The following is a 12,890-nucleotide window of genomic DNA, read 5'->3' as shown; positions in this document are numbered from 1 at the left end:
GTGTCAAAGGACAATGCCTTTTTTTTTTTTTTTTTTTTTTTTTTTTTTTTTTTTTTTTGCTGTACGCGGGCCTCTCACTGTTGTGGCCTCTCCCGTTGCGGAGCACAGGCTCCGGACGCACAGGCTCAGCGGCCATGGCTCACGGGCCCAGCCGCTCCGCGGCACACGGGATCCTCCCAGACCGGGGCACGAACCCGTATCCCCTGCATCGGCAGGCGGACTCTCAACCACTGCGCCACCAGGGAGGCCCATGCCTTATTTTTTTTAATGAGATATGGAATAGGGACTTGTAAAGTTTTCATAGCTATTTTCAAGTTTTTTCAATTCAAGATAAAACATTTGAGATCATAGCCAAATGATGATGAAAATTGAGTATCAAAATCTAGAGCTTCTGGAGTTTCATCATGGAAACTTCTTATTACATATAATAAAAACTTACATTTACATTCCTAATTATTATCATGATGAATATTTATTATGTGTCAACACCTGTGATCTTATTCAAAGCTCACATCAGGCTCACAGAAGTTAAGAGATTTGCCCAGAATCACATAGCTACCAGTAAGTGGGAGAGCAGTTACACATTCATATCTTCTAACTCTATACCCTGCGGTCATTACGCTATACTGTCTCTTATCATTAAAATTAGATGACTACATTATGGTTAAAGAGTGTACCTTTTTACCATGAGGTCAGAACAGGCACAGAACAGGATGAGTGATATACCATTTGGGTTAGCATTCAGATGTTCATAACAAATAAACAGACAAAGTCATCTGAGTAAATAAGGATTTTTTTTTTTTCCATAAGCAAGAAATTCAAGCAGCAGTTCAGGGCTGGTACTACTGTTTCAAAAGCCAAACTCTCTGTTCTTAGAACTTGTCTTTCTGCTCCCTCTTCTTACAGGAAGGCATTCACCCCCATTGTCACAAAATGACTACTAACATAGGCTCATATGTAAACTCCAATCAGAAAGAAAAGCCAAGAGGGAAAGGCAAAGACCATAATAGCTAAGCCAGCCCACTATAATCAGAAAAGTAATAGTTCTCTCCAAACTGTTTCCCCTAAATTCCTGCTTATACCTCAGAGGCCAGACTCAAGTGAAAGGATCACCCTAGGTACAAGGGATCCTAAAAAATGAAGTTCTTTTCTTTTTTTGTTGTTGCTGTTAGACCACCAAAATAAATCTGATTCTTTTAGTAAAGAACAAAGGGGAAGAAAGAATATTGGTAGACATTCAACAGCAAGTGAGACAAATAAGTAGGTATAACAGACTCTAACTATGAATATGAAAGACCAAGGACCCATTCATGAGTCCCAAGTAGCTTATCAAGATATTTGTTTGCATAAAATGAGTGATACTTCTTAACTGTTTAGAATGGAGAATATTGGAGAGAGAGAAGTCAAAGATAACTCACAAGTTTTCTAGGTTTTAGTTGGTTATTAAATAATGGAGGAAATATAAGAGATACAAGAACAGCTGGTTTGGAGTGAAAGAGAATAAATTTGATTTTGGCCACATTGAAATCGATGTATCTACAAAACAACATATGGTAGATGTCCTGTTAGATGCCCTGGAAATACAGGTCTGAAGCTTGGGAGAGAAGTGAGGGGGAAAGATAAGGATTTTTTAGTCATTACATGGGTAGATAATGGATTCGATCATTCTGTGGGAATACGTATAGTGAAAAGAAAAGAAGGCTAAAGATTGAAATTTGGGGAGAATATAATTTAAAATCAGGTTAGAGAAAGTGACGCCAGCAAAGGAGATTAAGAATAAACAGTTAGAGGCCTTCCCTGGTGGCGCAGTGGTTAAGAATCCGCCTGCCAATGCAGGGGACACGGTTTCGAGCCCTGGTCTGGGAAGATCCCACAGGCCGCGGAGCAACTAAACCCGTGTGCCACAGCTACTGAGTCTGCGCTCTAGAGCCCACGAGCCACAACTACTGAGCTTGCGTGCCACAATTACTGAAGCCCACGCTCCTAGAGCCCGTGCTCCACTATAAGAGAAGCCACCGCGATGAGAAGCCCGAGCACTGCAACGAAGAGTAGCCCCCGCTCGCCGCATCTGGAGAAAGCCTGCACACGCAGCAACAAAGACCCAATGCAGCCAAAAATAAATAAATAAATAAAATTTTTAAAAAAGAATAAATAGTTAGCGAGATAGGGGAGAAACCATGAGTGACATTATCTGAGAAGCCATTATGGAAAAGTTTCAGGAAAAGAGAGGACTTCAACAATATTAGATGTAATAGCAAAATCAAGAAAGAAGACACTACTGGCTGATAAATTAGGACATTTTTGGTATTTGTTTGTTTTTTGAGAACAGTTCTAGTAAATGATAGATTAGAATGGGGGAAGAGTTAAGGATCCTGAGAAGGAAAATAGTAAATGCATTTGTTAAGGGCAAAAGCACAAGCTCTGCAGCTACCTGAGATTTCTAAACCTGGGATTTCATCGCAGAACTGGCCTTTCCATCTCTGAAAATTGTGAGGAATCAATGGAAGTAAATAAAGGATGAGGTTCCTTGAACAGCTAATTACTAAGAGACACAGAGTTCCCACAGAGCCAAACCTTTGAGAAAGTCAGCATTGACTACTAGCATTAATTCCTCTTCTACAAATTCTCCAGGAAACTTACAGATTTCCTTCAGACCAAGAGACAGTGGCTCTTTAGTAAATCTTTGCCTCCAAGCTAATGGCTACTCTGTCTGCAATTGTGTTTCTTTATCTTAAGCTGTTATTGTTCCATCTTTCACAAGATGGGTAGTTTGCAGGTATGATATCTTGTTGTCCTGTACATCTTTTCTCCTAACAAGTCTTTGTGAGTCCTACAAATAATGCATTTATGTCTAAGCCCCCGCCCCTGGTGGTATGCACCAACTCTGCATTCAGTGACCATTTAGTAACTTGAAATCAGCCACAGTGGGAGTCTTTAGCCTTCAGAAATGAGCCAACTCTGTAAATCAGAACTTTTTCCTTTTGGATAGCTGGTTGTTAAATACATATAAGCACACCACTTCCTATCTATACCCATCACAGAGAATGAAAGGATTAAGTGACTCAACTCTATTCAGCTATCATTACAGTAGTTTATACTCTGATTTGGTACTTCATACTGGAGATAATACCTCAGTATATAGCCCAGATAAAACAACCATTCCACTCATTTCTATTCATTAAACATTCATTGAGTTTCTAGTCAGGCACTACTGATCTAGATAACGGGAATACTAAAATAAATATGACAGTAATTATCCTCAAGGAATTTATAATCTAGCAGGATAGATAGATGGTAGATAAATAGATGATAGATAGATAGATGACAGATGATAGAGAGATAGGAGAGAGACAGAGACTGAGAAAGAGAGACATGATAAAAAGTATAAGAAAGGCATAAATAAAGTAGTTTAGGAATACTCAAGGCAGTGATTAATTCTCTTTGAAGGAATTAAAGAGTTTTCTAGCTGGGATTTCATTTGCAGGATACTGTTTACAAAACTAAATCTTAAATTAACCCTCAGTTTTCTGTGGCCTTTCCTCACTGTCTTCTCCCTCCAAAGTAGAGAACTTAACACAAAACACCTTCTTTAGGAGTCCAATCTAAAGAAAATTATCTGTTGACAAGCAGAATTTTACACAGTCAGCATTCAAACCAGACCATGATAAGAACTTTGGCTAAGACAGAGAAAAACTCATCTGGAAATAGCTCCTCAAAAAGCAAGTACCTACAGTTGTGCTACTAACAAAACACAACTTCTACTCTCTTTGAATTATTATATGGAATAAAAATAAGATGATGCAAATGAGAGCGTCTTCTTGCTCATATGATTGTTTCATTTACCACAGTGCCAGGACCCCCTCTGCTCTGTTCTTTTCTTGTCTAGACCCGCCAGACTGATATCAAGAGCCCTGCCCAGAAATTCAGCCTCTCTCTTATCTTCCAAAGATTACGTTTGCCCCAATTTTTTCCTACTTTTCGATCTACTCATGTTTTCTCTCTGAATATGATGTAACTATTCCTCCAAGTACTTCTTGATAGCCTAAAATTTTTTTCTTCAAACATGGGCTTTCTTGCTTCCCAGTATTTTGCCATAACCAATTCTTGGACTAGAGCTTTAGACAGTAATTCACAGTTTTATGGTGAGATTCAATAAATTGAAGACAAGCAATGCTTAAGGACGTCTCATAGAGGTTCATGTACAAAGCTCAAATGACCTGAGTTGCTGAGATGCTGTAGAGAACTCAAACTAGGAAATTACTTAATCTAAGAACTTGAAATGAGTATACAGGAGAAAATGAAAATTTTATTTTAGAAATCTGAGTTTACTTTTTGCTCAGGAATATTATTATAAAATTTTGATAATAACTTTCCTTGCAATAGAGCTGTGCTGATATACTGTTATTTTCCACTAATGTTAGATAAATAGGGAGAACATTAACTTTTCCAGGCCACTTAAGAACTTTAGAGTCTGGAACATCCCGGAGAATAATAATTTCCCGTAAATTTTTCTGCTTCATGATCTGCTTAATAGTAATGTACAAAACATCAAAATGTTGTCGGGAAAAGCTCCCTCACTGTCGTCCAAGACTTTAATGATCTCCAGTCAGCACAGTTTTCAGCTGAAGCCTGAGCTATATCCCGAAGATAAACATGTTAGAAATAGACAGAAAAATGCATTTGGTACAAGCCTTAGGTAGACAACAAAATCATCAAACTAGAGCTTTTAGCTAATTTGTAGTTTTTCTTTATTTAAACTATTCCATTCAGTGTCTTTTTATTTATGACCCGCTGCTTTCGGTGTTGGAAATGAGCAGCTGCTATGCGCTAAGCACACGATTGGGTATTTTGCATATATTATTTCTCTTACTCCCCACAAGAATCCTTAAAATGAAATTTATCCTTATCTTACTGGTACAAAAGCTAAACCTCCAAGTTTAAATTAAATTAAATCTTTGACTCTTAGGTGCTAAGAGACTTACAAAGATAAAGAAGATATTGTTCTGGCTTTTTGGAGCTTTTATTCTAATAGAAGGTTTGAAAACTACCAATAAATATGAATATACTCACACACACACACAGACAGACAGACAGACACACACACCTATAACAAGAGGTAGCATGTGATGAATTATATAAAGGCTTAAAACTATAGTATGTGGAATCTTATCTTTCCTTAAATTTTGCATATCCAAAATTTTAGCTCAGCAAACTAGATTATTTGAGAGGTCTTAGCCAAAGATATGTGCAATGTGTATATACCATGTGTGTTTCAAAAAAAATTCTTAAGCCTTAGGCTAGCCTGTATGTACCTACGAATCATAGCAACAGGATCAAAAGTCATGATGACCTGAAAAGACAAAGGCTAGAATATGCAAAGTCAGAATCCTAACTACTGAAATACAAAAGTCAACAAGCAGTTAGGATTCAGAAATGAAGGCAAAGAAAATCAGAAAAGAAGCAATCAGGAAGACATGGGATACACAGGTACCAGGTGGCTTTGGATATTAGGATAAAGTACCAGAAACAAATATTAAAAATGAGGCATCTTCTATGTCAGCCAAGAAGTGTCATTTATTTCCTGCTGAGATAAAGCTATTCCTTATCCTGCAGTTGAGAATTAGTAGTTCCCTATGAGGCGATGAGATATGAATGAACCTGTCCAAACGGGAAGGTGAGGCCTGAGAACATACTAGGGGGAAAGTTTGATTTAATATTTTATTTTGCTTTATAAATATATTTTCTGAAATGTGTCTCTTAGATATATATAGAAATAGTTACATTTTTATTATAGCTTAGAGCAGTCTTAAAATAATAAATTTACTCTTGGGTATTTTACCTAATATTTCTTTTGGTAAATATATTCCTGGAATTGATACTAAGCCAGTATTCAGCTACTATCTAATCATCATGATCATCATTGTCATCATTTGTCATTTATTAAACACTTCTTATGTGTCCAATATTGTGCTAAGTGCTTTATGTACATTATTTTATTTAATTCTTGCAGCAAACCTAGGAGATGGGTATGATTGTTGTCCACATTTTAACAGATAAAAAACTGGAACTCAGGATCACAAACCTAATAATTTATGTAGCCAAGATTCATACTAATGATTCAGTCTCACTCCAGAGCATGTGCTTTTCATGATTACATTTACCCTTAATACTTCCTGAAGTTAAAAGTTGTGGCTTTTCATTTGCATTTAGATGATATAGTAATCCCATGAGCAAAAGCAAAGAAAAAAATATAAGACCAAAACTGCTTTTCTATTCAATGATAAATTATTTTTAAAGACATAAATAGCAATATGCCTCTCCTTTTTATTATAAATTCTAAGAATGAGTAAGATAGAGTTCTCCCAATACAGTGTAGTATTGGGAACAATTTAATAATTTTGAAAAATTTCTTGAAACATCCATTTTTCATATATATATGAAATGTCCAAAAATGGAAATTACTTCCATTTGTGTCTCAACTTGAGATCAAATTTACTTTTAATAAATAGCATGGAAAAAATACATATATACATATATCCAACGTTATCTATGCTAGCCAGTATATACTGGCTATATATGTATATATATATTATATATATATATTTTTAAATATAATGGTTAACATAGATAATATTGGATCCAACCACTGAAATGCTATTCTAGGCAATGGCTGAAGACATTGTCATTTAAAGTAAATTGTTTTTGATATTTTAAGATGACCTTAGTTTGAAAAAATATACCATGGACTAAATGTTCTCCAAATAAATCCACTGTAAATAAATAGTCTTCCTTTTAAAATCAAACATAACAGTTCTATTTACATAGATATTTCCTGGAAAAAAGGCAATAACTTTTTGAAGAATTTAACTGTATTTTTTTTGATAATTGAGAATTCCAACAAAGTCGAAAGTTACAGTGGATTAAGAAAGGCCATATCTCACCTAATATAAATATATATTTCTAGATTAAGGATTTGATTATTAAAATTTTGTGTAGCCTTCAAAATAATTCTTATATTTTACATTTAAAGAAAATGATCAGTTATTAACTCAAAAATATACAACAAGATACTGGGGGGAAAAAAAACAGCTCATTTGAATCTGATCTAATGTTTACGCTACACCCTACTGCCATTCAACTTGTCTTACCAAAATGTTTATATCTAGCTAATATTTTCAGTGAATTGTTGTTCATACAGAACTATTTATTAGGGTAATGATTATTCAAGTCACAGTAAATGGTTTATATAAGATAATCATCTTTCTAATGCTTTATGAAATTTGCCAGTATCTATGATTTAAGAGATCTCCATTGTGAAATTGAACAAGTAAGGATTTTTCACCATTACGTTTAAGAGCATATTTACAAAAAAAAATCTATTAGCAGATAGTCTGTTAACCTAGTAATAGCCATCAGGTGGTAATCATACAGTAATAATACTGGCTGCATTATTTTATATTATACCAGACACCACACATGTATTATTTCTTATTTTCAAAACAGCCCTGCAAGGAAGATATTATTCTCCCTATTATTTTATAAACAGTGTTTTAAAGGTGAAATAATTTGCTCAAGTTTACCCAGCTAGCAACTTTTCCTTACTCCACATTTTTCAGACTTCAAAACCTGTTCTTTTTTACATTCCACATGTCATTAACATAAAGCATTTATGAAGGTTTTCAATTTATCAGAATATTTGAACACCCAGAACACCCTGCACCCTGGCTGTGCCAGATGACCATCTGATTATTTCAGTTCCAGAAAGTTTGAACTATTGTAAATAATAACGATTTTTTCTAGTACTTCTAGGATTCATCAAAATTCCAGCAACCATTCAGAAATTAAACTTTCTCTTTTCTCTTGGCTTTTCTTTAAAAAGTTAGTGTTTTAATAATTAGATTTTGTATTATCTCTAGGTTTTCAGTGAAGCATAATGGATTAAAGAGAAAATTGATGCTACTAAAATTGGTTTTTATAAGTTACAATGGCAACTTCATCATACTTTTTTTTTCAAATTCAGAAATAAAAAAACTTTTTCTTCCTAATATTAAGCCAAATGTTTATTTCCCAGATTTTACCTAAATGTTCTTCCCTGAGGCCATTTCTGTTGTGAAACTGTTTTAATGGTCTTCATCTGGGTGTGGTAAAAATTCTCTAATTGTCATTGCTAAAAACAAGAGTTTCATATAAACTGAATTTTTCTTTTAGGATAATTGCCATTCACTTTTGTTTTATATGCAACTGAGTGGGGTTTTGCAGTATCCTCTGTGGACAATTAAAGTGCTGAAATAGGAGAAGTGAATAATTGCTTTGTGTGGTAATACTGACAACTTCTGCGTATTTGTCAATCTGTGTTAACAGTATCGATCAGGATGGGATCCTCATAGAGGGGCAGATAATATTTCCACTAAATCTTCGGACAGTGATGTAAGTGATATATCTGCGGTTTCAAGGACTAGTAGTGCTTCTCGTTTCAGCAGCACAAGCTACATGTCTGTCCAATCGGAACGGCCAAGAGGAAATAAGAAAATCAGGTGAGTAAGGGGACTTTAAGCAGGAAGTTCCTCTAAATATATTTTAGAAGGTCTTTATTTTTCTTTGGATAAATGTAAAATCTTTTACTTCTAAAAGGTTAATATATATCATTAAGACAATAAGAACTTCTGTACAGATTACTTTTAATTATATTTTGGTCTCCATTTCAAATTTCTTGCACAGAAAAGTTTTACAGAACTTATAACTATTTTCTTACTAGATTATTTGAAATAGTATCATTAGCTATTTTTTCATGTTTCTTATTTAAAAAGTAATTCTGTTATTATATCTTTACTGAAATTAAAGTGCTGGTTAAGTGAAGACCTGAATTTTTTAATATTCTAAGGAATATGAAAAATCATATTTTAGAGGGGATTTTTCCTAGCTGAATACATTTTAGTAATTCAGAAAACACAAGAACATTACTTTTTTAGTAAGGTGCTCTCCCATCCTCTTGAAACTTTTTATAAATGCATGGAAAAAGTTCTCAGTTTCTCAAGAAAATTTATAAATGTAATGTATGTTTGTTCATATAATTTTCATTTATCACCCAACCTATAGACTTTATGGACACCTGAGCTAAATTAGTCTTTTTTTACTCCTATTGGATCAGAAAAAACAATAATGGAGAGACCACAACTTTTTTCCATGCAACTTTGTAACAGGAAAATATGACTTAAAAACAATTATGATTTAAGTGTTGCTTACACAGTGCTTCTCTGGTGTACACTGGAGAAAAAGTTTTCAATGCTTAAAAGATGTCATTTTTATTTATGTTTTAGTAGTTATCATTACTTTTCTATTTAATTTTGTATGCATTTTTTCTTGACTTTTTCTTTCTTTTTTGTGTTTATTTGCATGCCTTCAATTTATGTTGCTTTCAAAAGGCCAAAGGGAATAGAAGAGGGAGGGAAAGAAGGGGATAAGCATGAAGAGATAGTTCATGAGGAGGAAGAGGTAAAGGAAGAAAGAATTAATGAGAATGAGAAAGGGAAAGAGATTACAAAAACATGTAATAAGGAGAAAAACAGAGAATCAGGAGACGAGGAAAAAACACAAGATATACCTGAACAAGGGAAAGAAAAAGAACAGTGGAATAAAGAGGATTTGCAAAAGCAATTCTCGCAAGATGATGACAGGTAAAATTTGCTCATTTTCGTAGACATTTCCCATTAGTAATGTCCTTTCTCCTACCCTTAAAAACTATTTTGCCATTTACATTTAGTTTATTTTCTTGTGTTTTATCTATTTAGCTTCTAATGCAACTAATTAATGTTAGCAAATTATTACCTAACAGATTGATTTATTAAACAGTCTTTAATTTGTATACCATAGCTCTGAGAGTCTGATTTAATTGGGTTCTCAAGTTCTTTTTGACTCGGTGGATCAAAGGTAAATTTCCCTTTAGTTTTTTTAGCATGAATTACTGTATATCTTCCTCATTTGTGGAGTCAAACCTTTAAAATGAGGTTCTTAAGGGACTGAAAAAATGTAGCCTGTACTATAAGAAATATTATATACTAGAACTTTTAAAATGAATGGCAAAATAGGTAGCAAAAAGTAAGCTTTATTCTGTCTCTGAATAAAGAAAAAAGCAAGTCTCTTGCCTCATCATAGTTATCTAGTGGGGTCTACTGCAGTTTTGATTCCTGAGGAAGATTGTGGAGTAGGAACAGTGCTCTTTGATACTCTAAGAAGATAGAGGCCTTAGGGCTTATTAGAAGGCAGACATGTTGGCTTAGCCCCCTCTAGAAATTCATTCAGCTAGAGAAACTGCCAGAGAAGGAACTTTGAACAGGGGAAAAAGGGAGGAAACATAATCAGCAAGGCATAACAACAGCTATGTTTTCATTTTCATAACACAATGCACTAAGTAAGTATGAAGCCATCTTTACAGTGCTGTACTGAAAGTCATGTCAGCACAAGTCCGCAGTAGACTCCATCCTTCTGCCTGAGGAGATGAGATCTGTCTAGTTACGTTTCTCTGAGAATGAGAATTGCAAATCATGTGCATTTTGGAGGAATTTGGTTTTCTAGTAATCCGTCCAGACCTTGATTTTGTGCTAGTATGCACTTGGCATAATACTCACCCCGATTGTAAGCCAAATTTTGCTTTATTGTATCTAAATCCAATCTCAGTTTGTGCTTTACTCAGAGTTAATGAGAAAGATAATTGGAATAAATGTTTACCCCCTGGGTATACAATTCAGTGGTCTAATTCTGTGACACTTCACTTTCTGTCTCAGATTGGTATATTTAACTATATCTGTGATCTATGAAGGTTTCTGTGTAACAGACACGAAACCTGAAAGTAAATCTTAAATTAGGCATATTTTGTGATTCGAGTCTAAACTAGTAATTTCAAGTCTATTTCGTTGTTTATCTAACTTTTGATAATTACATTACCTTATTAATGAAGACCATTTTTCTGGTTTGTTTGGCATAGGGTCATTTCATCATTAATTCACAGAGAAAAGCTTTCCAAGATTTCCTTGGAAAGAGACACAGAGTTTCCTTTCTTCCAAAAGCAGAGCAAAATGTGAGCCTCTAATGTGTTTTCCATTCTATAAACTGTAAAGGAGAACACATGAGCCCCTTGGTGTCTGCCTGGAGCCAAAAGCCTATGTTAGCATATCTGGCTTGGTGGGGAAAAGTTTGAAGATTATAACCTTGAGTTCTCGATTTTTTAATATTACTTTCTTCACCATTTTCTTCTTGAAAAGACCACATTATTTTTTACACAGGAAAGGGAAAGATGGTATATTCCTAGCGATGAGTCATCAAGGCATTGTACTCCGCTTAAGTAACTATATAATACTTTCGCAACTGTAAACTTTAGGGGGCCAGGCTGATGTCTCTAGGGAACATATATTCCATATGATGGCAAAAAGTGTCAACTGCAATTATTTGTGAGAAAATGCTGGTGTTGCTCATTAATTATTGCAGCATAGGATCTTGAATTTGCTTTCATTTCTCAGAATAAAATGAACAGTCTTTATTCCAAGAGAAGCTATGTCTGAGTACTACTGCCAGTAACATTTTGTTTTGGTAGTTGATGAACAGAATCATAGATTGTTTAAATGCCAAAAACAACTTATGTGCTTATACAACGTTATTGGAAATAATCTTATTCTATAATGCATCATTGACGTTTACTTGTTATCCAAATTTTGTAAAGGAAAAAACTTTTTCTGACTTCAGGGTTTAAGTATCTATAGCAATGCTGGTATACTTAAAATTAACACAGTGACTACAAAGAACCAAATCCATTTTAGTTGCTATTGTCATTACAGTAATTGTATCTCATTGTGTGATACAGAATTATGTTGTTTGTGTTATAGTAAGTCTATTAAAGTAAGTCTTCTGAATGTACTAGTAGGAAATGAATAGCAAAAAGGTAAATTCAAAAAAAGGTCCATTAAATATTTGAATATAATATTTTTTCAAAGTTGATTAATAAATAATACATTCACATTTAGCTATTTATATTTCCACACATGTATATTAGCCTGGTTAAATGCCCCCCTACCATTAATGATTATTTGGTAATCATTTCTAGAAAATCCAAAATTATATTTACCATTTAAAATATTTTTCTCACTCTGTGTACATAGGTATGCTTTAAATTTTATATCTATCTACATTTGCTGATTACATACCATATATATGTGGTAGGCTGGCCCAGAAAAAAAGTGTTCAGATGTAAGGAGAAATCATTCGTTCAACCAATATTTATTCAGAAAATTTGTCAGGCAATATATACTATGAACTGGGGGATAGAGGTGAAATTAAGCATTTCTAAACTTCTAAGCCTGAGGGTGAAGCAGTTTCTTAGACTTGTGTGGATGGATGTTTAAGGATAGCTCCATATCCAGAAAATTTCATCAAGAAACCTAAACTAATTCACAAGGATATTTCATGAAAGAATTTGGCACAAGAAGTGGAGATCTTAAGTAAATCTGCAGTGGAAGATAGAAAAACAAATATTGAACAGTATAGTATTGTCAAAACCAACAACATTTGGTAGCTTTGTGATCAGATTACTCATCCATTCCCCCAGGTTCTGTCCTGGGCATATAAGACACAAGAAAAAATAATTCAAGAAACTCGTTATCTATAAATTTTCATAGATAACAAAATAAGATATACCAAGCCTCAAAAGATTGCCTGCTTCTCAGATCCTCTCATATTTTTGTATTACCCAGCTTTCCTTTTAATAGAAATGTTACAGTTTATAATGAATGCACTGCCTAAAAACTTTATGGCTTCATTATTGTAAAACAGGTTCAAGATCTATGGTAAGAGTGAAATATTCACAAAAAGATCTGCATTAATGAAGAGTACACAGAAAACCT

At 34.1% G+C, this 12,890-nt stretch overlaps 1 protein-coding gene across 9 annotated transcripts in view; it reads left to right on the top strand.

The window, feature by feature from the left end:
- The window catches only part of RIMS2 (regulating synaptic membrane exocytosis 2), a 587,388-nt gene that overhangs the window by 447,697 nt on the left and 126,801 nt on the right, over positions 1-12,890 (top strand). For 8 of the 9 annotated variants that reach the window (XM_082600831.1, XM_082600834.1, XM_082600833.1 and 5 more), the window contains one exon: positions 8,362-8,534. In XM_082600831.1, the coding sequence (XP_082456957.1) occupies positions 8,362-8,534 (173 nt within the window). Of the gene's footprint in view, positions 1-2,407; positions 2,585-8,361; positions 8,535-12,890 lie in introns of those variants that run through there. The other variant, XM_082600837.1, reaches the window with a different exon arrangement.

The sequence above is a fragment of the Mesoplodon mirus genome, assembly GCF_964341445.2.
Source record: "Mesoplodon mirus genome assembly, chromosome: 16".
Lineage (NCBI taxonomy): Eukaryota > Metazoa > Chordata > Mammalia > Artiodactyla > Ziphiidae > Mesoplodon > Mesoplodon mirus.
The sequence above is the reverse complement of the archived record's forward strand: the minus strand, read 5'-3'. Positions and strand labels throughout refer to the sequence as shown.